General features: G+C 44.6%; 1 protein-coding gene across 1 annotated transcript in view; it reads right to left on the bottom strand.

Moving 5' to 3' along the window:
• Nucleotides 1-4,685: 4,685 nt before the first annotated feature.
• CYYR1 (cysteine and tyrosine rich 1) overlaps nt 4,686-25,648 on the bottom strand; it is a 52,077-nt gene continuing 31,114 nt past the window's right edge. The window contains exons 3-4 of the mRNA XM_075263512.1: nt 7,279-7,436; nt 4,686-4,819 (exon numbers count right to left, since the gene is read on the bottom strand). Of these exons, the coding sequence (XP_075119613.1) occupies nt 4,686-4,819; nt 7,279-7,436 (292 nt within the window). The remainder of the gene's footprint in view (nt 4,820-7,278; nt 7,437-25,648) is intronic.

The raw sequence follows: 25,648 nt of genomic DNA on the forward strand, positions 1-25,648 counted from the left end.
CGGTTGACCCCAATTTTCAATGGGATGGCCAGTCCCAAATCGAATTTTCAGGATAGGTCATCAGTGTGTGATCTGTTAGGTCTGACACATGGAGTCCACATAGATAATATGTGCTAGCATCATCCTAATGGTTGGGTGGCGTATCCAGTGGCACTCCTATACAAGTAATAGGAGCAACGCCACAGTTCCCCAGAAGCACCGATACTGCATGAGGCGTCCACTAGCACCTTCAGCACCCAGAGGCTACTAGAACAGATGACCTGTGTGGGGTCTGGCCCTTGGACCCATACAGATCACATCCTGTCGACAGGACACCGGTATGAAAATTTTATTTAGGGTTGGACCACCCCTTTAACTGAGGATATTATGATACGGACTATGTTAACCACTTTGCCCTAAATTCTTAGTACAATAAACAAAACAAGAGAATAATGAAATCATCCCTGGCCTGATAATAACATAAGGGAATATTGGACATGCTTCACAATGTTCCTTGGCGGATTACATAGCACATACAATGGTAACAATCGGAGAATTCCTTCATGCAGTCATGTCGAAATTTGCATTCATGCATGTATAATATAATACTCCGGTGCACAAAATGCTGGAACGTCTTCAGCTCGGTGTCAGATCTGTGTCACTATTCAAGATGTAGTCATTGCACCTTCTGCTTCTTTCCAGATATTCAGATGCGCTCTTAGCAGAGATGACAAATGACATCCTTCTGCACTCCGAGTCCCTTGTGAGGAAGACATGTTTGTTGTTGTTGTTCTTAGTGGTTTACGGACCTCTGAACCATCTTATGAGTTCTGCAGCCAAGGTGATATCTAACTTTTTGGATGGCTTTGTACAATCTGCAATGTGTGTCTGGCCACGGTATAACCGATATTCCACATTTATTAGCAGTTTTCTATATGTCTAATTCTCAGTTCTCCCTGAGCTGGTGGAGGGAGCCTAGCTTTTACGATGTCTCCCATTGGGCTATTTCACTGAGCTTCTGTCTTCCTAATTACATCAGGGAAGACAGGCTTGCACATTCCAGTTAGCGCCCTCTATTGGTTTGCAACACTGAGGCACCTGACTTCCTAATTACATCATGGAAGACAGATTTGCATATTCTTCCCATAGTCCCTTGCAAAGTGGAGTGCTAAAGGCTTAATAAGTCTCCATTCACCTACATGGTGGTCTCTCCCCAAGGAGTGACAATACCTCCCTAACCCTGTCTAAGCCTCTTACCTCTACCAGGTTAGTCTTCTCTACACTGGGCTGACGAGATGCAATAACATCGAAACGGCCGTCCTCGGTTGAGATACTATACCTGGTAATAATCCCAGCATCATTGCAAAACAAAGGCCTCTTGGAGGGCCGAGCATGATGTTAAAGGGAGCAGCCTTTATTGGGCCATATCACTGAGATTCTGTGTTCCTAATTACATCAGGGAAGACAGGCTTGCACATTCCAGTGAGCGCCCTCTATTGGTTTGCAACACTGAGGCACCTGACTTCCTAATTACATCATGGAAGACAGATTTGTATATTCTTCCCATATACTGCACATGTGAAAGAAAAAATCTTGCTCTCTGTTGCGTAACTGTTACAGCTGCATAGTAATACAGATACAGGATAATACAGAGTAATATATTACAGACGTAGACACAGATAAGCTGAGAAGAGAAGATATACTAGGAGTCCATGGCAGCTAAGGAAAAAAAACAGAAGAGAAAGAGGAAGACCTCATGGTCATCGTCATAATCATTTAGTTCTCTGTGCGGAGTGATCTTCGTTTGGTCTGATGTAGATTATACAGCCTGGTCGCGGTTGGAAGGAAGGACCTGCGATAGCGCTCCTTCTCACACTTGGGGTGGAGCAGACGATCGCTTACAGTGCTGCCAAGTCCCATCAGGGTCCCATACATGGGGTGGGATTTGTTCTCCCGCATGGAGGTCACCACAGACAGTATCCTTCTGTCACCCACCACCTGTACTGGGTCCAAGGGGCTCCCCAGGACAGAGCTGGCCCTCCTGATCAGCCTGTCAAGTCTATTTCTGTCCCTGGTTGATATACTGCTTCCCCAGCAGGCCACACCGAAAAAGATGGCTGAGGCAACCACAGAGTTGAAGAAGGCCCTAAGAAGTGTCCCCCGGACTCCGAAGGCCCTCAGCCTCCTGAGCAGGTAGAGTCTGCTGTGGCCCTTTCTGTGCAGTGCCTCCAGGTGATCAGCCCAGTCTAGGTTATTGTTGAGGAGCACGTCCAGGTACTTATAGGTCCTGACTATCTCAATACATGTTCCTTGGATCTCCACCGGGGTCGGAGCACCTCTCCGTTTACTAAAGTCCACCACCATCTCCTTGGTCTTCCCGGCATTAATCCTGAGCTGGTTCCGCTGGCACCATTCAACAAAATCCCGGTTTAAGTCTCTGTATTCCCTATCGTCGCCATCAGTGATAAGGCCGACTATAGCAGAGTCATCGGAGTACTTCTGTAAGTAACAGCTGGATGAGTTGTGCCTGAAGTCAGCAGTGTACAGTGTGAAGAGGAATGGGGCAAGAACTGTACCTTGTGGTGCCCCCATACTACAGATCACAGTGTCAGACACACAGTCCTGGGCTCTCACATACTGAGGGCGGTTTGTCAGGTAGTCTAGGATCCAGTTGGACAGGTGATGGTCCACACCACCAAGGTTCAGCTTCTCCCTCAGTAGCCCTGGCTGAATGGTGTTGAAAGCACTAGAGAAATCAAAGAACATTATTCTCACAGTGTTCCCGGGTTTCTCCAGGTGAGAGAGAGCTCTATATTCTTGCTTGTGACGGTTACAGGTGTTACAGCAGTATATGAAAGGGATACAGCTATAGTACATACAACTGCACAGTCCTAACAGCCTAAGGGATATAAGAGATCAGTGGGGATCCAACACCTGGGGCTCCTGCTGATCAATTGTTTGAAGGTACTGTGGTGCTTTTACAAGTGCTGTGACTCCTTTACTATTTACATTGCACAGTATCTGTTTTATAGCTGCCATGCACTATTATTTCAGGCTATAATAACATTGCATGGTGATTTTAAATCACCATGCAATGTTATTATAGCCTGAAATAATAGTGCATGGCAGCTATAAAACAGATACTGTGTGATGTAAATAGTGAAGGGGCCCTCACATAGTATAATATGCTCCACAGTGACTCCCACACAGTATAATATGCTCCACAGTGACTCCCACACAGCATTACATACTCCACAGTGACCCTCACACAGTATTATATGTTCCAAAGTGGACCGCACACAGTATAATATGCTCCACAGTGGCCCCACACAGTATAATATGCTCCACAGTGGCCCCACACAGTATAATATGGTCCACAGTGGCCCCACACAGTATAATATGCTCCACAGTGGCCCCCCACAGTATACTATGCTCCTCAGTGACTCCCACACAGCATTACATGCTCCACAGTGACCCTCACACAGTATTATATGTTCCAAAGTGGACCCCACACAGTATAATATGCTCCACAGTGCTCCCAACCCCCCCTAGAGCTGCTTTAAGTGAACCCCACGTAATTCGTCAAATATACGTGAGGTTTGGACCTCCACTTCGGTGCTATTATTATCCTCTGGGGTCTGCCATTCTTTTATTAAACCAGATAGTGAAACCTATTGCTTTTTTATAATCAATTTTTATTTTCTGATTTTAGATTTTTTCACCCTATTTTCTGTACATGATTATTGGGGCGGCCATCTTCCTAATCTTCTCTGTTAACAGGATTTAGTGATATGCTTTCATACATTTTCACGGCCATAGGCAACAACAGACCGGAGCCAGCTCATGGAGGTCTATTGGAGTCATGTGAGGGAGAAAAGATAAGCTGTGACATCCTATTTTGCCAGTGATGCAATGATGGGTCAGTGGTGTTATCTATAGAGGTGTTATCTTCTGTTTTTAATCCTGTGTGTGATGTACGGTAAATGAGGTGACTGCAAAGTAAACACATACAGAAAAGGAAAGTGTCAGCCTATAATTAGGCCTAGTGGCCAGAGTAAAAAATACAGGATTAAATAAATAAATATAGGCATATTGCTAGTATCAATGTCTATTTCTGAAACAGGCGAATACATATCTAACACATTCCCGAATATCAACACTTTCTCCGTTTTTTAATATTTTATTAAAAATGTATATTTGCCCTTGACGGACCTTTATAATGCACAGTCCACATCAAAGTAATACTGTCTCGTAAGAAAACATTGGCACTTTTTTCTATATCAAATTCTTAGAAATTCTCACAAATATAACGCACAGAAAAATAAATAATGTACTTAAAATATGGAGCAGATATTGCAGATGGTCCTTAAGATCAGAGTTCAAGCACTTCAGGATATAAGGCTGGAAAATTGGAGGATCATTGCAGATATTGCATAGGGTTAATGCCTGCCTTCTGTAATCCTATGCATCTTCCTATCAGTCCTTAAAGGGGTGGTCCAACATTAGACAAAATGGTGTCTTTTTTACAGGAACACTGCCACCCTTGTGTATGGTTGTGTCTGGTATTGCAGCTCAGCCTCTTTCACTTGATAGCTACAATATCAGACAATTGGCATTGTGTCTGGAAAAGGAGCACCGTTATTCTAATCTTGGGTAACCTCTCTAACTTTACAGCATTTCTATGGAGGCGTCCCAGTCTGGTCGCGTTATTTCCTTGGTGGTCCAGGATATGGAGGAGGACTCGGATACTGAAGAGGCACTGGAGGAGAAGGAGTGTATGGAGGCGGTAGGTCCATAGGATACTCCATCTCATATTCATAGCTGTAAGGTGGCGGTGAAACTAAAGGGAAAGAGAAAAAAGGACAAATCAATATTTAGCCAAATAAATTTAACCCCCAAAAGTCAGGATATAATACTGTCCATGCTATTTTGTAGGCCCAAATACCATATGTGTTCGGTTTCGTTAAAAACGGAATCATTTGGAATATTTGATTTTATTCTGGATTGTTGCGAAATTGATTTGCTCATCTGATACCCGTGAGAAAATCCTTCCTTCAAGTGTGTGATACAAGGTCAGTGGCGTAACTACCGCCATAGCAGCAGAGGCAGCTGCCACAGGGACCCCCGAATATAATGATCGGCGGCCCGGGAGAGATAAGAAACATAAAAAACACTGTTACTTCGGCCTAGTTGTCTGACGTCTCATGACCCTGGCCTGCATCCCAGTTCATGTGATGTCTGACGTCATTGAAGATGGACTACAGCGGAGGCAGACAGCGTAGGAGACGGGAGATGGGTGAGTAACAGAGTTTTTTACATTTTTTTCTACCCCTGGGTCTCCAATTATTATACTCTGGGGTCTGAAAAGACCCCAGACTATAATAATTGTTTATGGGTGTCCACTATGGGGTATAGTACTGTGTGCAGGAGCCACTATGGGGTACAATACTGTGTGCAGGGGCCACTATGGGGCATAATACTGTGTGCAGGGGCCACTATGGGGATAATACTGTGTGCAGGGGCCACTATGGGGGATAATTCTGTGTGCAGGGGCCACTATGGGGTACAATACTGTGTGCAGGGGCCACTATGGGGCATAATACTGTGTGCAGGAGCCACTATGGGGTACAATACTGTGTGCAGGGGCCACTATGGGGCATAATACTGTGTGCAGGGGCCACTATGGGGATAATACTGTGTGCAGGGGCCACTATGGGGGATAATTCTGTGTGCAGGGGCCACTATGGGGGATAATAATGTGTGCAGGGGCCACTATGGGGGATAATACTGTGTGCAGGGGCCACTATGGGGGATAATACTGAGTGCAGGGGCCACTATGGGGGATAATACTGGGTGCAGGGGCCACTATGGGGGATAATACTGTGTACAGGGGCCACTATGGGACATAATACTGTGTGCAGGGGCCACTATGGGACATAATACTGTGTGCAGGGGCCACTATGGGGATAATACTGTGTGCAGGGGCCACTATGGGGCATAATACTGTGTGCAGGGGCCACTATGGGACATAATACTGTGTGCAGGGGCCACTATGGGGATAATACTGTGTGCAGGGGCCACTATGGGACATAATACTGTGTGCAGGGGCCACTATGGGGGATAATACTGTGTGCAGGGGCCACTATGGGGGATAATAATGTGTGCAGGGGCCACTATGGGGGATAATACTGTGTGCAGGGGCCACTATGGGGCATAATACTGTGTGCAGGGGCCACTATGGGGGATAATACTGTGTGAAGGGGCCACTATGGGGACATAATACTGTGTGCAGGGGCCACTATGGGGGATAATACTGTGTGAAGGGGCCACTATGGGGACATAATACTGTGTGCAGGGGCCACTATGGGGGATAATACTGTGTGCAGGGGTCACTATGGGGGATAATACTGTGTGCAGGGGCCACTATGGGGCATAATACTGTGTGCAGGGGCCACTATGGGGGATAATACTGTGTGCAGGGGCCACTATGGGGGATGATAGTGTGTGAAGGGGCCACTATGGGGGATAATACTGTGTGCAGGGACCACTGTGGGGGTAATAGTGTGTGAAGGGGCCACTATGGGGGATAATAGAGTGCGCAGGAATGCGTAGGAGGGGGTCGATCGAGGTCTTCGGTGTCGGTCGGGGGGGGGGGGGCATGTCAAAAGTTTGCCACGGGGCCCCGCCATTCCTAGTTATGCCACTGTACAAGGTATAAATAAATTCTCAAAAATTCATACTAATGACCCGCACCAAGTATCTCTTACAGCTGTACCTATGGATGTAGTCAGCCCATCATGTTCTAGAGAAAAATAGGAAAGAGATCTCAATGGAGTCTATGTGAAAAAATAAATTCCACCAACTTCACCTACTCCTTAGCATATCAGTCCCAAAAGTCACTACACCGTTTGCTCAGGAATGGTGGGGGATAGAGAAGAAAATCCAACTGTGCGGGAATCAGTGTAGGATGTAAAGAGTTGGTGTTGGTGGAGGCGGTGAAAGGTTAATCTACAGGAAAGGTGATAAGTGGGAGTCTAACTAGTGGGACCCCTACCGATTTTCGGGATAGGGGTCTCGTATACCCTCCTTGAATCATGTACACTGCCCTTACATTCAGACTCTATGGGACTTCCAGAGACATCCAAGTTCTGTTTCTTCTGCAGTTTCATAGTCTTGGTACAATCCCTTTAAATAAACATATTTTACTAGGATAGTTCCTAGGACATTACTAAGATGTTGGGAGCCATTGATTATAGGGAACAGTCTCAGAGCCAATATTCTGTAAGTATCTCCCCTTACCTGAGTAAGAACTGATGGCGTTGATATGTGTCGCCCTGATCACCCCTACGCGGGTTCCTCGGCTGCTCTTCATACACATGCAGATGCATATAGCAATCCCCGCAATCACGCCCATGATGAAGACAATCCCAAATACGATTCCAGCTATCGCTGTGCCCCTGAAATGAGAAATATTAATATTATAATATAATATCATTTATTATACAACTAGAAATTCATTAAAATAATAATAATAATAATAATAATAATAGCAATTACAGTATATTATAACATTGCTCTGATTTCTGATGATGTCATCGGAAATGCAGCCACGTGTTTCCCGAGCGTGTCATGTGACTGCTGTGGCCCAATCCCAGGCCTCAGTGGTGACCCCGGGAGCAAGATGTCACTAGAAGAACACCAGATACCATGAGGAGACCAAAACAAGGTGAGAGGTGAGTATATGTTTTTTTCATTTTTACACCTCCCCTGGGCCTCCACCTTTTATACTCTGGGGTCTGAATTCAAGTAACATACCCTTACTTTAATTTTAGACCCCCTAGGGACCTTGAACCCTAGGGGTTCTCATTGCTCCTACTATACACTGCAATACTAATGTATTGCATTATACTGTGTGGGGAGCATAAAGAGAAGTGAGTGGGAAGGGGCGGAGTCAATTTAGAAGTGGGTGTGCTTTGAAAGTTAGGAGTAGGGTTGAGCCGATCTTGAGATTTCAGGATTGATTTCAAAATCCGATTTCCGATCATTTTCCAGCCGATCCTGATCCCGATCGTGAAGTTTGTTCGATCGGCATCCGATCTTTCCCGATCCCAATCACTCAGTTGAGCCGATCTTGAGATTTCAGGATCGATTTCAAAATCCGATTTCCGATCATTTTCCAGCCGATGCTGATCCTGATCGTGAAGTTTGTTCGATCGGCATCCGATCTTTCCCGATCCTGATCACTCGGTTGAGCCGATCTTGAGATTTCAAAATCCGATTTCTGAACATTTTCCAGCTGATCCTGATCCCGATCGTGAAATTTGTTCGATCGAGGATCGGGATCCGATCTTTCCCGATCGCTCAACCCTAGATAGGAGGTATGTAAAGGGGTTAATGTAGAGTAGGCCTTCCCCTATAGCATCCTACCCTTACATAGGCCAGTATAGTCGGCAGACAAATCTCCTTTAAGAGCGCGTGAGCCCTACTAAAGTAACTACTGTAACGTCTGCTCCATTTTCTTCCCTATGACGTGAGACCAGTCAGTACAATCCAAGAATCGGCCTATTTATATGTTGATGAGAACAACTGCCTAATATCATGAGGAACAGAGGGAAGGAAACGGCTTGTGAATGTTGCCCGTGGGCTACAGACGTCTTAATCCGGTGATAATTACTCAGTAGTATACGCCGGCATTTTGCTGGTATCGGCATTATTGTAATTCTTTCTGTGGTAAAACAGACGCTACGTGTCATGCGGCTCTTAAAAGTCGATTTGAGACTTGGACAAATTTTCGTTGACATAAGTCAGAAAAGATTAAGTAAACTTCTTAAATCGTAAGCTTCTTAAAGGGGCAGCGCAAGCATAGGGTCCAACACTAGGATCAGTGGGGCCGAACATTGAGATGTGACAATGAAGTGACTGAGACCCTTTAGCAGAAATATAACATATGTAATCTATACTGGACAATGATGGACAAGTCAGTTCTCAGGCCCAGCCAATCGGATGACGCGTGACTTGAAGCGCCTGGGCCCTAATACAAAATCTATAAAGGGCCCCACTTACCACATGCTCTGTATACTACTTAATATATATATAGCATCTTCTTATGTTATAGAGAAGCCTTCGGGCCCCCCTCAGGCTGCAGGGCCTAGTAGCTATTCCACGTTTCTTAGGGTAGAAATGGTGGCCGCATCTATGGTCAGCAGTCATGACTAAAATTGCATACTATAGATAGTGGGTAATAAAAAAATATATTCATTGGCAAAAAATACTGCAGTTAGGTCTAAGGCAGATATGTCAATGATTACGGGTGAGGTCTGATTAGACACTAGATCTTTCCACAAGAGGGCGCAAAAGAACTTCCCACTGTGCCCTATAATAAGGTTGTTAGAGGCTGCTTTTGGGTAGTGTACCTCTTGTTGAGTGATTGTTGACTGCTAGATATGCTTCTATGACACTCAATGATTTGATGACAGAATTCGAGAATTGGATGACTGGGCAGAGAAAACCAGGACCATCGTTTTGATAAGTTGCCCTCTAGTAGTGATACCAGGGACAGTAACAGCTCAGTGATATATACAGGACATCCTGTGGCCACATGTGTCGCCTCTCATGGCAGAGCATTCAACTAAGATTTTTCAGAAGGATAATGCTCGCCCACACACAGCAAGGATTTCCCAGGAGTGTCTCTACCATAATACAACTTCCTTGGCCTGCCCGGTCAGATTTATCACCAGCAGAGGATTTTTTAGGACCAGCTTTGGCAACCTACAAGTGTGCAGGATCTACAGAACCAGTTGCAACATCTGTGGGTGTAACCCTTATACCTCCATGCCCAACCGTATCTTACTTTGTATCCAGGCTCAACGTGATATATGAGGGTGTGCTGATATATCAACATTATATTAAAGTCCACTCCATTCCAACAACTCCCCCTGCTGCGGTATTTTTTGTCACTGAGCATACATTATTTCTGGTGGCATATGACTAGATCTGCATTAGCAACAAAAATTGATAATTTGATTTGGAAAACAGAATTCTCGGCAGCAAGGTACATGGACACATGGTAGTCATTCATTAGTACGGAGCTCCCTGCTGCGATCCCTTGTGTTCCGAGGCAAATAACAGGGAACAGGATTTCCTTTCTGTGTACCCAGTAATTAGGGGTGTGGCGGCCACCAAGTAAACATGAAGCCAACCACAGAAAGCTCTTCTTTTGGTCGTTTGGGGACAGGGTGATCTCAGGTTGAGTTTTATGGATTTTATTTAAAGCAGACTAGTATGTCACAACTCAATGGAGATATAGAAGCGGCAAAAGTTAAAGTTACAAGGTACAGTGTTCTAAGTTGAAGGTCAATGTTGGTGGTCTGCTATAGCGTCTGGATGTAGACCAGATGGGTAAACAGTTATAAGCACAGTTCCCTTCATTAGATCCATATCTGGGCCAGACACCAATGACTAATCTCCATTTCTACTGTGATGGTCTTTACCAAAACTTTCTTGATAAAGACAATTATGGCTGACTTGTTGCAGGCTTGATGTGTGGAGGAAGCTTAGATGCTGGACCATCAGTGAGTAACTGTAGACTGTGGGGAAACCTTTTTTGTGACAGTACAGGATTCAGGGCTAATTTAACCATAGGGACAATGGTGCACTTGCATCGGGTTCTAAGGTACCAGGGGTCCCTTTGGGACATTTATAGTGCTGCCCCGGGCAGTGGGTCTCCACTGCCCCGACCCCAACTCATCCGTGTTCTCCAGGCACCAATGAGTAGAAGACAATGGTGAAGCAGGGAGCCTCCTGCTTCCTGCTTAACCATTCAGCCTCTGTCTCTGCTCCGGCTGCCTTGGGAGCAATGGGTACAATATAGTGATGTCAATTACATCAAGCCTGTTGCACCCTGAAGACTCAGGGAAGGACCAGAGATAGAAGAGAACAAGAGAATGGTGAACGGTTGTTTATATTTGATTCTTTGTGCTGGGGCAACTGGAGGAAGACAATGTATACTGTGGGGGTAACTGGAGGTGAAAAAGAAACTGGAGGATAAATGGAGGAGAAAATTAAATTGTGAGTAGAACTGGAGGGGGACATTATAATTTAATGTCTGGGTGCCACTTGGGGGGGGGGACAGGTTAATGTTTGAGGGACCACAGATGGGACAAGTTAATGTCTGAAGGGCTAAATGGGGGGCATGCTAATGTCTGAGGGGCTAAGTGGGGGGGCAGGTTAATATCGGAGGGGCTAAGTGGAGGGGAAAGGCTAATGTCTGAGGAGCTAAGTGGGGGGGACAAGTTAATATCGGAGGGGCTAAGTGGAGGGGACAGGTCAATGTCTGAGGGGCTAAGTGGGGGGACAGGTTAATGTCTGAGGGGCTAAGTGGGGGGACAGGTTAATGTCTGAGGGGCTAAGTGGGGGGGGACAGGTTACTGTCTGAGGGGCTAAGTGGGGGGACAGGTTAATGTCTGAGAAGCTAAGTGGGGGGACGGGTTAATATCAGAGGGGCTAAGTTGGGGGAACAGGTTAATGTCTGAGGGGCTAAGTGGGGGGACAGGTTAAAGTCTGAGGGGCTAAGTGGGGGGACAGGTTAATGTCTGAGGGGCTAAGTGGGGGGGGACAGGTTACTGTCTGAGGGGCTAAGTGGGGGGACAGGTTAATGTCTGAGAAGCTAAGTGGGGGGACGGGTTAATATCAGAGGGGCTAAGTTGGGGGAACAGGTTAATGTCTGAGGGGCTAAGTGGGGGGGACAGGTTACTATCTGAGGGGCTAAGTGGGGGGACAGGTTAATGTCTGAGGAGCTAAGTGGGGGGACAGGTTAATGTCTGAGGGGCTAAGTGTGGTGACAGGTTAATGTCTGAGGAACCACAGGGTAGTACAGGTTAAGGTCGTGATATGGGGGGGGGGCACTTATGAAACCTTTTGAGGTGGTTTTTGGTGTAGATGTAAGTCCTCATTGGGACCCTCATTCCATGGTGACCATGCACTAACATAATAAGATCCTGTTCCTAGCCCATAGAAATACAATTTGATGACCTTGTAGCCCTTGTAATCTTGTCATTTTACCAAGGATTCCACCCTATGCTATCGTAGGTATTTTTATTTCGTATCCGTGATTGCATTTTATTGGGCCCAAATACCCAATTTGACAAAATTCTTGCAAAATGGTTGGTTATAACATAAACTGATCAACGTCAATATATAAAAAGCGCCTGAAAGCGAATACATAAACAGGTAAATAGAAATAACAAAATAAAGACTGTTTCCCGAATATGACGGTGCAGAATTTTTCCCTAGCTGTTCACATTATGCATGTTGTATTTTATAAATCTCACAGATTGCTGATCCCGGTCTGTACTTTTCTGGCAGAAAATAACAGCGTTCATGTTGTAATTTACAGCAATTTCTTGTAAACAAAATGGGATTGGAGTCACTTACTGCTGAGCCGCAGCGAACGTGTCAGGCCGCGATGTAAGTCATTGCTTACCTGACCTATGTACTCTATACTTAATTCTCAGCCAAAAAAATAAACCCTGATAAACTAAACACCATCGAACCCTGCCAGGAACCCTGGAATAAACCTCCAGACGAGTTGCAAATTCAACAAATGAATGGCCCGAATTTAGCAAATTCATCGTTTAGGATCAAATACAAGCTGCTGCGGATTATCTGGGTAGGGTAATGGTGACCCCTCCATCATCGAGTCTGGTCAGAAGATAAAATCAATAGAAATCTTTAGGGGGTCACAGTATTTAGTAATATTTTTGATTGGGTGCTGGCCAGGGTCTGATACACAGTCCAGTCATATTAATGTGACCACCTCCTACTGTTGACACCAACGTTAAATAACCAGTGGCAGAAGGCGCGTGTCATCAGCCATCTGGGTGCACTCATCATTGTGGAAGGCACGATGGATCAACACAAGTATGCATCTATCCTTGCGGACCATGTTCACCCCTACGTGTGAATTGTTTTTCCTCAGGATGATGGCATCTACCAGCAGGACAATGCGACGTGTCATAAAGCTCACAGTGTAAGTGCATGGGTCGAGGAGCACCAGGATGAGTTTACCATACTCCCTTAGCCAGCAAATTCCCCGGACTTGAACCCAATTGAGAATCTGTGGGACCACCTCAATCAGGTTGTTCGCGCCATGGATGCTCAACTGCGTAACCTAGCGCAGTTGGCCACGGCACTGGAATCGGCATGGCTCAACATCCCAGTGACCATCATCACAACATCCCCTCTCTTCCTGCACGTCTCGCAGCGGTCCGATCTGCCAAAGGTGGCTATTCTGGATTTGGAGAGGTGGTCACATTAATGTGACTGGACTGTGTACAATGATTGACTTCAGCCAAAATATATCCCATGAGGTTCAGTGTAAGGCTACATTAACATCTGCGCTGGGGTCTCCATTGGAAACTCCATTTGAGATAGGCAGGACTCTCGATTTGGTGGAGGTGGGGCACAATACCACGGGGGGCTGGCTAGAACCTTCTAGAGGGCGCTGAGCAGAAACCTCAGCATATATTTATTTTTTGCAGTACAGGTGGTCAATATAAGCAACATTTCAGGCACAATATGCCCTTCATCAGGCTGGTTACTGGTGTAAACAAGGCTTTAGGTGAATAGAGATGTGGGGGTCTCTGGGAGGACCACTGCAGACCTTCACTTAGGATCCAATTGGTTCTCTTCCAGGGTCACCTCCCAGGGACCCCCACTCTTATCCTTTGTATTGTACTAGATATGGGTTCATGTACCTATTAAATTTAAGCAAGCTCGAAAGTCATTGAAGTGCGGTCCATCCTTTTTTCCGATACTAGTCTCTCCATCGCAGAGTTCGGCAAAAATTGGCGGACACCAGACAGACCCTAGTATAGTCAATGGAGTTCATTGGGCTCCGTGTGTGACTTCTGTTATAATGGTCCACTTCTCTGTTGTTTGGGTCCATTGGTGGACCAGAACAAGGGATGCAACGCTAGTGTGTCTTAAAAATTGGAGAAGACTTGTGTGCACATAGTCTAGGTGAGTGGTGTGTAATATAGAGGTAAAGGGATAGACCCTTAAAATAAATCCCGGATGGGCCAATGGCATGCCAGTCTTAGGCCTTATCCCCTTGCCTATATGCCACCTGCATTTTCATGTATGACATATGGGTCCATTGATTTGCAGACGGTCCTGTTTTTGCCATGTCCTTTTGGGTCTGTGAAATACAGGGATAGGATCCGAATTTTGCACAGAGCCAAAGACATTAGAACTGATTTCTTACGCCTTCTTATCTGGCGTATGATGGCGAATGGGACTGGTCACATGTCTGTGTTTCACGCGTCATAAAAATGGACTTGCTGTATCGTTGTCAGATACAAAAACAGATGTGTGAATACAGCCATAGACTTTCATGGGTTGTATGAATGAAGCCAACAATTGACAGATACGTCCATTTTTCCCTGGCATGAAAAACGGAACGTTCATGTGAATAAGACCTTACGAATTGTTACAGTGAACGTATATTGTATCATTTTTCTTTATAGAAGGAATAAACGTTATTTGTAATATATAACTCCCTATAAATTCCCCTATAAATGGGTCGCATATCGCACAGCTGCTCGCTGTTTTTTTCCCATTTCGGCGCCGCAATTCTTGTACGATTTCTTTATCCTTATTTCAACCTCTCGCCACAATCCAGCCCAAGTGTTAGAATAGTTGCCTAGGAACCTGCGGGGAGGGGGCACGTACAGCCTTGCGGGACTTCAACCATTCTAGCGTGCCGGGCTTATAAAAATAGCATATGGCTCGTGCTATTGATAAATGGTGTCGTCACTGACAGCGCAATTTAAAGGGAATGCAAATATCAATACATCTGCTAGAAGAACATTATTTCTGCTCCCGCATATCTCCGGAGCTTTCATTGTACCGGGCTGGGGAGGAAAATATATCAGCACAATACAGATAATGCAATTCCATCTGGAGACATCTTAGTCGCTGATTTTATACAGGGCAGGATGAATAAAAAATCCTGCTGAACGCCATTGTTTTAATATACCGTATGAATATATTAGGCGTCGTTCGCATGGTTTAAAGGGACCTGTCGCCAGGATTGTCGATGCCAAACCCACAGCACAGGCAGGGTGTGAAATGTCCCTTTTGCTGTTCATAGGTTATGCTAAAAACATGCTTGCCGAAATAAGGGGAGATCTCTCAGACCCCAGAAAGAGCCGGGCCTGGTTAGTCTATGTTATTTTCTATGTGATCTGGGTACAGTATGTCCCAAAAAGGGGTGTGGCTGGCACATATTCATGCTGACATCACGATAAGGGGGTGTGGCTGGCACATATTCATGCTGACATTACAATAAGGGGGTGTGGCTGGCAGATATTCATGCTGACATCACAATAAGGGGGTGTGGCTGGCACATATTCATGCTGACATCGCAATAAGGGGGTGTGGTTGGCACATATTCATGCTGACATCACGATAAGGGGGTGTGGCTGGCACATATTCATGCTGACATCACAATAAGGGGGTGTGGTTGGCACATATTCATGCTGACATCACAATAAGGGGGTGTGGCTGGCGCATATTCATGCTGACATCGCAATAAGGGGGTGTGGTTGGCACATATTCATGCTGACATCACAATAAGGGGGTGTGGCTGGCGCATATTCATGCTGACATCGCAATAAGGGGTGTGGCTGGCACATATTCATGCTGACATCACAATAAGGGGGTGTGGTTGGCACATATTCATGCTGACATCACGATAAGGGGGTGTGGCTGGCACATATTCATGCTGACATCACAATAAGGGGGTGTGGTTGGCACATATTCATGCTGACATCACAATAAGGGGGTGTGGCTGGCGCATATTCATGCTGACATCGCAATAAGGGGGTGTGGTTGGCACATATTCATGCTGACATCACAATAAGGGGGTGTGGCTGGCGCATATTCATGCTGACATCGCAATAAGGGGTGTGGCTGGCACATATTCATGCTGACATCACAATAAGGGGGTGTGGCTGGCACATATTCATGCTGACATCACAATAAGGGGGTGTGGCTGGCATATATTCATGCTGACATCACGATAAGGGTGTGTGGCTGGCACATATTCATGTTGGCATCACAAAAAGTGTGCGAGGCATATCCCAAAATGCTTATGGTCTCATAAGAAGGGGGATGCCTGCCAGACAACTGCCAGTTTGTAGCCATGTTGGCAAGTATGGTTTGATGATGCCACCACAATGGGAGGGGGGATGCTTCCAAATACGCATAGTGTTGTTAAAAGGATGGGGGGGGGGGATTTTTATGGACTTATTAATGGATGACCTATCCTTAGGATAGGTCATCCATTAAAGATCAGCCAAGTCCATCTGTGAGAGCGCTGTAGCCTCCTTAGTACTTGCCAAGCACAGCGCCATACATTTGTACAGTGGCTGTGCTTGGTATTGCACTTGAATATAACTGATCTGTGATCCAGGCATGTGACCGCTGCAAACATTGGGATCCCCAAGCATCTGCAATTGAAATGTCTTGTAAAACCCCTTTAAATGAAGGTGTCTCGGAAGCAAGTGGGGCCCATTCTTAGCTCTAGCCCTGCACCAGTTCTATGGGGAGATGTCACGTAGATGTAGATCTGATATATCCCACCATATGTGATCAGGTCTATGGAGCAGTAAGCAGAACTGATGGCTTATACGGTGCTATTAATTATCAGTATAACTACTTGTCTCATCTTCATCATCATCATCATCATCATCATCATCATCATCATCATCATCATCGATATAATCATCAAGTCATGGTTAGCAAATATCCTATATCCATGCCATGATCATCCAATCTCATTACCAATGTCCACCACCACCTCCTCCTTATGATGTCATCATTGCCCAATATTATTACGACCGTCCACCTCCTCTTCGCCAAACACCGCTTTTTGCCTCCCCCTCCCCATGATCGTCAAATGTCAGGGTTAAAGCTTTGTGTGCAGCACGTAAAGGGTTACTCGATAATATTTTGTGCTTTACCGTCCAATCTCATTACATGTGCAAGAAAAATCACAGCATCTCCTGCCCACAGAGATCACTCCGCAATTACAGTATAGCCCCAAGGGCAATTTCATTTCAGATTTCATATCACAGGGTAGACACACAAAGGACTATGTGTGATCTCAGGGGGGGCAGGTAGCGGGGGGAGGGCACAACAAATCTCAGCTGTGTTTGGAAGGAATATATTATCACTTGTGTGCGGGATATAGAACGACAGAGAGATGGAAGATACGTGAATGTAAAGTGAACAAATACAATGTAGCGGTGATGTCATTCCGGGTGCCATTAGTTACACGTAGTAAGGTGGAGCGCGGTGTAGCAGAGCTGAAGTTGTACAATGTGTTTTCATGGAGTTGTGGCTTATTATTGTATGTTGAATAGGTTTCAAGTGGGGACTATGTATTATATGCTGTGCTTTATGACGGATAATACATTAGATACATATCAACTGAATCACCAATGATCATCGAATGTGCACGGACGCCTTACAAGTCTCCCCTGACACCAGATGTTGGGGGAGGTAAAGGTCAGACATGTCGGTATATTTCTATAGCCAGAAAATGCTTTGTTACACTCAATAGAAGCTTTTGAACAGTATATACATATTATATACAGCATATATATCTATTGCTATATCTTTTGTATTTCCACCATCTTGTACTATGCTGGACCCTATGGACTTTCAGTCTATTACTTGTCATATGTTTAATGTCTGTTGTATATTTGCTTCTTTACTTATAACACGCAAAAATAAACATTCTAAAAGAAAGTTCCTCCAACGTCCCCTCTTCTGCTCCTTACTCGCCACTTTCCGCCAATTTATCACCCCTCTATACCATAAAACTGGCATAGATACCATAAAAAGTCCCCTCCCCCTGGGAGGGCATTCACACGTAGGAAGTTGGCGCTGATTCTGGCACGATAATTGGCGGCAGAATCAGCGCTGAAAAAAAGACTCATTGACTTTAATGGGTGCCGTTTTCCACATGGAACCCATTGAAATCAATAGGAGGCTTTTTGTCCCGTTGATTTCAATGCCATTATCTGTTATGTGCTGCAAAGAAAACCAATGCAAATTTGGCACTTGTCTGTCTATTATTAAGGTTAGCGGCCAGAGTGAAAATTGCAGGGTTTAGATATATAGATATATATATGTGTCTACCATAAAGACTTTGCTTACGAATAGATCATTTTCTGGTGCCACCTGTCCCTAGGTTTTTTTTCTACTGCGGTATCTGAACTGCGACGCGGGTTACACTGTAATTATTTACTGGCGTCATGTTTTGTGGCGCTGCAAAATCATTTTTATACTGTACTATTTACATTTTATAAGATTTGGAAGGCATTTCCATATCCGCTCATATACATATCCCCTGTAAAATTATAATTACCCTTTTTTCGGGAAATTAAATTTTCTCTGCGAGTAAAAAAAAATGTGAAAGCCACAAATAAAAGTCCGGCCATAAACTTTATATATAATGAACTTCGAACAGTCTGCCTTCCCGCTCCGCGCCAAATTAATCTATCATGTACAATGCAATATACACTTCACTGCTTCGCACATTTAGACCCAAATGCCTTAACTTTTAGAGCAGAATCCAGGCTTAGCATTTCTTAATGGGATGTCGCGGTCCGCTGCCTCGGAGGAAAGGAAAGTCATCTTAAAGTCGGCTGAGAGGATCACGATTATATTTATTAAATTTAAGGAGATTCTTTTCAACAGGTACTTGTCAATGGCTTTACAGAGTACAGGATGGCAGAGACGCTTCAGAATAGCACATACAATACTCAAAATAGGCCAAAAGGGAATTTATAAATTTTTAATAATTACATTTTCCATATTATCTATATTTAAAAATAAGTACTATGTCCTGCAATTTCCACTCTGGCCACTAAGCTTAATAATATTAGGTTAGATAAAACCATTGACTCATCACTACTGATCAAGATGACCTCACAGCTTATCTATTCCTCCTACTTGTACAGAAAATGGTGGATGTCAATGAGTCAACTCCAGTCTATTGCTGCCTATGGCCATGACCCTATCGCTAAATGCTGTTAAAAGAGCAGACGAGTAGCTATTATATGCCTGCACATTGTAATCTTCTCCTCAAATTGACCCCACAATATAAAGTCCCTTTCCTGGTGCAGCCACAGTTTAATGTCCCCCAGTTTAAACTGGGGGCAACTAGAGGGGCACATTAAACTGTGGCGTTAGCTGGTGGGGGCCATAAAACTGGGGCAACTGAAGGGGAATGATCAGACGCAGATGAGTTGAATTTGGGACATACCTCCCACTGACCGGGACTGCAGAACATGACCCTGAATCCGGGACTGTCCCGCAGGATCCGGGACGGTTGGGAGATATGTATGGGTTTACTGTCAGGTTTTAAGTAGAGTGGAGACCCAAAGTCAAGTTGGTTTTCCATAGGTGATGTGACCCTATAGAGCAGTGTTTCTCAACCTTATCAAGCTAATTACCCCATAGAGAGAAAGCGCCAAACAAGTACACCCAAAAAGCGATTAACTAAATAATTCTTCATTTGGAGCTTCCATGAAGGGTTATGTAATGACCCCCTTAGTAAAATGGACCCCTTAGTACCCCCACATGTAGTATAAGGGCCTAAACAAGTAGTATAATGACTACAGATGACGAGTAGTGAAATATTCAAGATTCAATATTCATTTCTAGTAGACCCTCAATATTCAAATACTCGATCAAATATCAAATCCCATTATAGTCTATGGGCAAAAAATGCTCGTTTCAGGGGAAACCATTATTCGACAAATGGAAGTCACCAAGTCCACAAGTAGCAGGAGGAGAGAGTTGAGGAGGAGCGAACTAGAGTGCGGTACTTGGACAGTGAGCACCGGGAACTATCTAGGACCGGATATGGTTTGGGTATATTACCAGGAGAGCACAGAGGATGTGTAATTATCGACTGTCAAAACTAGCCTAGTACCCGAGCGCTGGACGAGTAAAAGCAAAGCAGAAGGAGTCCGGGCCCACATACAGAGAAAGAACCGTACAGTGCAGGACACGGCGCAGGGAGAATGATAGACCCGCAGGATAGTATTTTACCTTTGAGTAGCAATCCCCAGCATCCCTCCTGCAGAACCAGCATTGATTGGCTGAATACTATAGAGTGTATAGCATTCAGCCAATCAACGCTGGTTCTGCAGGAGGCTCGTCTTTGAATATGAAGACTGCATATTTAACATTAGAGTGGTCTTCATTGTGGTCCGATCTTAGACTCCGCCTCATCAAAGACGAGCCTCCTGCAGAACCAGCATTGATTGGCTGAATGCTATACACTGTTCTGAATTGAATTTTTACTGCGAATAGCGAGTGGTACTCGATCGAGTACGAGTATTTAGAATACCGTAGTATTCGATCAAATACCTACTCGATCAAATACTACTCGCTCATCTCTAATAATGACCTCTTCAGTGCCCCCACATGTAGCATACTGGCCTCCACACACATTATAACGCCCCCTGAATGCCTCTACAAGTAGCATAATGGCCCCCTCAGTGCCCCCCATACTCAGTATAATGGCAACACATGCTGTATAATGAATGGCTCCTCTATAACCCTACATGGGAAGATGACAGTGTAGGCGTACCCCTAGGAACAATGGAACATACCCCTTGGGGTTGAGAACCACTGCCATAGAGGACAACCCCATTCCACAAGCACTACAACAATGTGAAAGAGATAAGTGGCCCAAGGGGCCAATAAGGGACAAAAGGGGAATGGTTAGCTATGGTGGGGTGGGTGGGGGGTAGTTGTGGTAGCATGAAGCAAAAACCAAAGCAGGGCCAATTTTGCCTTTGGCGTTCCATCTTCGCTAGGTGTAAGAACATCATTCGGCGAATATTTTTTTAGGTTTAGCTTTCGGTTCTTGTTGTTTCTATGGCCTGTCACCTTTTTACTGTCGACGTTTCATCTGTATAATGGAAACCAGCAGAAATTTGAGCAGTCATTTACCTCTGTAATGGACAGGATGACATCCAAAATAATTATTTTTAGTGCAGCTCATCCTGGTAGTGAAAAATATCATATTGAGCCGACATGGAGAAAGTCTCTCCTCTTCATGGAAACTCAACAAGCCTTAATAATATAAACACCGAACACGGGAAGAGGAAAAATCAATTCCGAAAAACACGGAGCTGGAAGTCTCCAAAGTGCCATCCTTGAAATCATTAAAATGTTTCTTTTTTCCACAAATAACAAGTACAATTAAATCTATCATCCATGAAGGAACATTTGTCAATCAATTCTTACAAAAACATCTTTTTCGCCAGTGGTCTTGTCTGGAGGTGAAATCGGAAACTGTGGAAATTTATCTCTATTTCGCTATTGTTTTTGTTAAAAAAAGAATATATTTTACTGGTTGAAAAGTAAGTTTTAGTAAAGCCAAAAATGTTCCCAATTGGCCACACTTCAAGGAATATAATTGTGTCCCGACGACCGGGCGGATCATGTCAACGAAAGGTGGCTGTCATGATCTCAAGCAAGAAGAGAAGGCCGGAGATGTCTGTATCAAGGAGCAACACATATGTAAAATGTAACTTTTTGGTCTTAATCTCTATAGTAGTTGTTTGGTGCAACTGACACTTGTTTCCACTTGTGGTTGCCACCAAGTGGTGCCCCTAACGGAAAGACTGGCAAGTCCCAATGGGCAGTAACAACAGGTGAAGACTAGAGATGAGCGAGTAGTACTCGATCGAGTAGGTATTTGAAATACTCGTACTCGATCGAGTACCACTCGCTGTTCGAATGTAAAAGTTCGATGCAGAACCAGCATTGATTGGCCGAATGCTATACAGTCGACCCTGGTTCTTCTCCTACCTCCGCGGCATCTTCCGGCTCTGAATTCACTCTGCCAGGCATCGGGCCTGGGCTGAGCCGACTGCGCATGTCCGCTTGTAGTGCGGGCATGCGCAGTCGTCTCTGCCCAGGCCCGATGCCTGGCAGGGTGAATTCAGAGCCGGAAGACGCCACGGGGACGCTGCACGGAGAAGACTTCTCGGAGGATCCAGCCCGACCCTCACTCGTGGACTTGGTAAGTATAATTTGATCGAACGTTGCCTACCCCTGAAACGAGAATTTTCCCCCCATAGACTATAATAGGGTTCGATATTCGATTCAAGTAGTCAAATATTGAGGGGTTACTTGAAATGAATATCGAACCTCGAACATTTTACTGTTCGCTCATCTCTAGTGAAGACCTATAGGGTGGTATAAGTTGAAAAGTTCAATTAGAGGTATACATTGGGAAATGCCCCCCAAGGATATACTGTATCTCTGATGTAGGTGTGAGAAGAATGTGAACCGAGTCTAGTATAGTGCCCTAATAATAGTGCCTCACTGTGAATATAAATTCCAGTATTAACTGCCCATATGATGCTGAGATGACAGTAGTCAAGTCCTAGATGATGTAAGTGCTCTACATTTGGTGGTGGTGGGTTGTCATGCTCTCGAGCAAGATGAGCAACAGAAGACTGAAAATGTCATCAAGGAACAGTAGGTAAATAAAATTTGCTGAAGACTGGGGTAACTCTGCCTAAATTTAAGGTCTCTAATATAGACTGGTAGATTCCAATGGTTTCAGAAAGTTCGGTTGAAATCTGATGTCTAGTTCTAATAATGACCTAGACATCGGGGACTCTAGGTCTAATAATGGTGAGATAATGCACGTGACTCTTCTTGACTTACTTTTTAGACATTGGGGGCTCTTACGATGGGGACAATTACTTGGTACAGCCCTTAGAAAATCACGAGAACAGCCTTGGACAGAGGCATAGGATCAGAAGTTAAAAATGACGTCTTGGCAAAGGGATTAGGAAGAGCATTAGCAATGACCATAGGACCACGATTCATGTCTGATGTTACAAGGAATGAGCTATACGGCAAGTCCTCACCTCTTGGTGTACAGTAATCCCACCCAAGCAAGACCAAGAGCATTACTATAAGATGTATTAAAACAATATTGGGGGAATTTATTAAGACCAGCACCTCTTAATAATTCTGGTGCTCCATGGAAGGTCTAGGAACCAGAATTGAATTCTCGGCCGGGGACTGGCACCTATTTCAGCAGTTGTCTGGCATGAGATTGAGTAAATCTGTTGTCTGAGACGTCCTCACCCTCGCCTGCCTTCTCAAAGGTGTCGAGCAGGTTGGAAAATGAAAAAGTGGAACATTTTGGCTGAGAGCCATGCTCCAAGAAAACTGGGGTGACCGAATTGCTCCTGATATTTTGACACAGACACGTCACTGTTATGTATTTAGTGTCTTAGGAGCACTTCAACCAGGCGCCCAGTTGTTGGATCCCCATAGTTCTGACATTAAAGGGGTTGTCCCATCACAAGGATCCTATCTATACTGCTTGTTAATGTGGATATAAGACTTTTCCTAAATACACTGCTTCAGCAAAACTGCTTTGTTTGTCCACTATCTTACTTTATACAATTCATTGTTGACACAGCCCTTGACTTATCTGCTCAAAAGTCAAGTGATGTATCTGCTGCTCTCGGGGGGGGGGGGGAGGAGGGGTTAAGTGCACAGGAGCAAGCCTGTGTATCTAGCTATTCCTGTGTCTACACCACGTGACTTAACTTCCTGCATTCAGATAGAGGAGAGGAGCTGCTTTCATTTCTGAACTCGTCTTCTGTTCTCCCAGTTATCAGGCTAGCTAATTCAATTGTGTTCATTATGGCAGAGACAGGCAGTTTCTGTATGTAACATAGAATGGAGTTGCTCCTGCCTGTACTTCATAGTCCAATATTGTGCATATAGTGTTGTTTGAGGACCTTTGATGACATCACAGGTCCTTCAGCCGTCCCATAGGATCACGCAATGTGGTGGGTGGAGCTACACGCTAATTTGGGGACGAAGCTAAACGGCAGGTTGCATGTGAAACCCCGCCCACCAAATGACGCAAGAAACCAGGAAGAAAGAAGATTTTACAGCAGTGAAGACTGGTGAGTATGCGACGTGGGAATACCCCTTTAATGAACTGACTTTATTTTTAGCTTGGCGAACTCCTTTAAGGTAAATTTACATCATGGTAAGAAAGTTACACCTCTGCCCTAATGTAAATGTACACCATAGCAATGATCCTGGCGCATTTATTGTGGGGTCCTCAACAATAGGAAGTTCCCAGTCTACAGAATATATTAACAGGGGGCTGCAAGAATAGAAGAGATTCTTCTACAGAACTTAGTACTGATTATATTAATATACAGAATGTTATTTTATTTTCTGCCATATGAGCCTGTAGCTATTAAATAAATGGAGTGCTTATCGTCTCATCTGCGTCTCACGTATCGCTGGTGATGATCAGGCTTTTTTGAAGATACGTCCACGCCATCTCCTATCAGTTTATTAATAACACGCCTTTTATCTGTATAATTGGAAATAACATCATCAAATAAGAATAAAAGGGCGCACGATCCGCACTCCACCTCCTACATGAGACTTCATGGAAATGTCTATAATAGAGGAGGTCACATAAATGAGACCATGTCCTGCCCAATTATGGCTCGGTATGTCACCAATTTAGGTTCCATAGTATAGGTTGTATGCAGTGAGGTGGAAATATTAGCACTGTTGGGTATGTAGAACCCCAGTAGATCACGGTTTCTCAGAGATAATACCATTGGATATCAGATTTGGATACTCTGGAATTTCCTAAGATGTAAGAATATAATAAGTGGAGGTGTAAAAAAGTAACAGCCATGCCTTACCGCTTTTGGGCCTCCTAGTGATGTCGCACTCTCTCTGGATCCTCTTTTGGCCTCTTCCAGCCACCTAAGTGACATCATAATGTCAAAACACTCAGCTCACCCCATGTGATCATTAAGGCCCAATCACAGACTTCAGTGGAGACCCAGGGAACATGATGTCACCCAGGAGGCCAGAAGAGGACCCATACCTCGTGGAGACCCAAAAATAGGTGAGGAAAGTGAGTATAACTGTTATTTTACAACTTTCCTGGGCTTCTGAGTCTGAAAAGACACCAGAGTATAATAATTTCACTTCTGGTTCGTAGGTCACAACCCCCTAAAGTTTCATGTTCGGACCATCATGAAACGTTTGGAAAATCCAGGTGAAATCTGGTTCAGTCTGAACTGGTTAACTTATCTCTAACTATAAGCTGAAAATAAGATAAGATAAGATAATCCTTTAATAGTCCCACAGTGGGGAAATTTCAGCATGTTCCAGCAGCCTAGTAATACAGATACAGGATAATACACAGTAATATATTACAGACGTAGACACACATATGCTGAGAAGGGAAGATATACTAGGAGTCCATAGCAGCTAAGGAACAGAAGAGAAAGAAGGAAGACTTCATAGTCATAATCATTAGTTCTCTGTACGGAGTGTCTTCACTTGATCTGATGTAGATTATACAGCCTGGTCGCGGTTGGAAGGAAGGACTTGTGATAGCTCCTTCTCACACTTGAGGTGGAGCAGACGGTCACTTACAGTGCTGCCAAGTGCCATTAAGGTCTCATACATGGGGTGGGATTTGTTCTCCCGCATGGAGGTCACTACGGACAGTATCCTTCTGTCACCCACCACCTGTACTGGGTCCAGGGGGCTCCCCAGGACA

This window comes from Leptodactylus fuscus, chromosome 2, assembly GCF_031893055.1.
Source record: "Leptodactylus fuscus isolate aLepFus1 chromosome 2, aLepFus1.hap2, whole genome shotgun sequence".
Classification (NCBI taxonomy): domain Eukaryota; kingdom Metazoa; phylum Chordata; class Amphibia; order Anura; family Leptodactylidae; genus Leptodactylus; species Leptodactylus fuscus.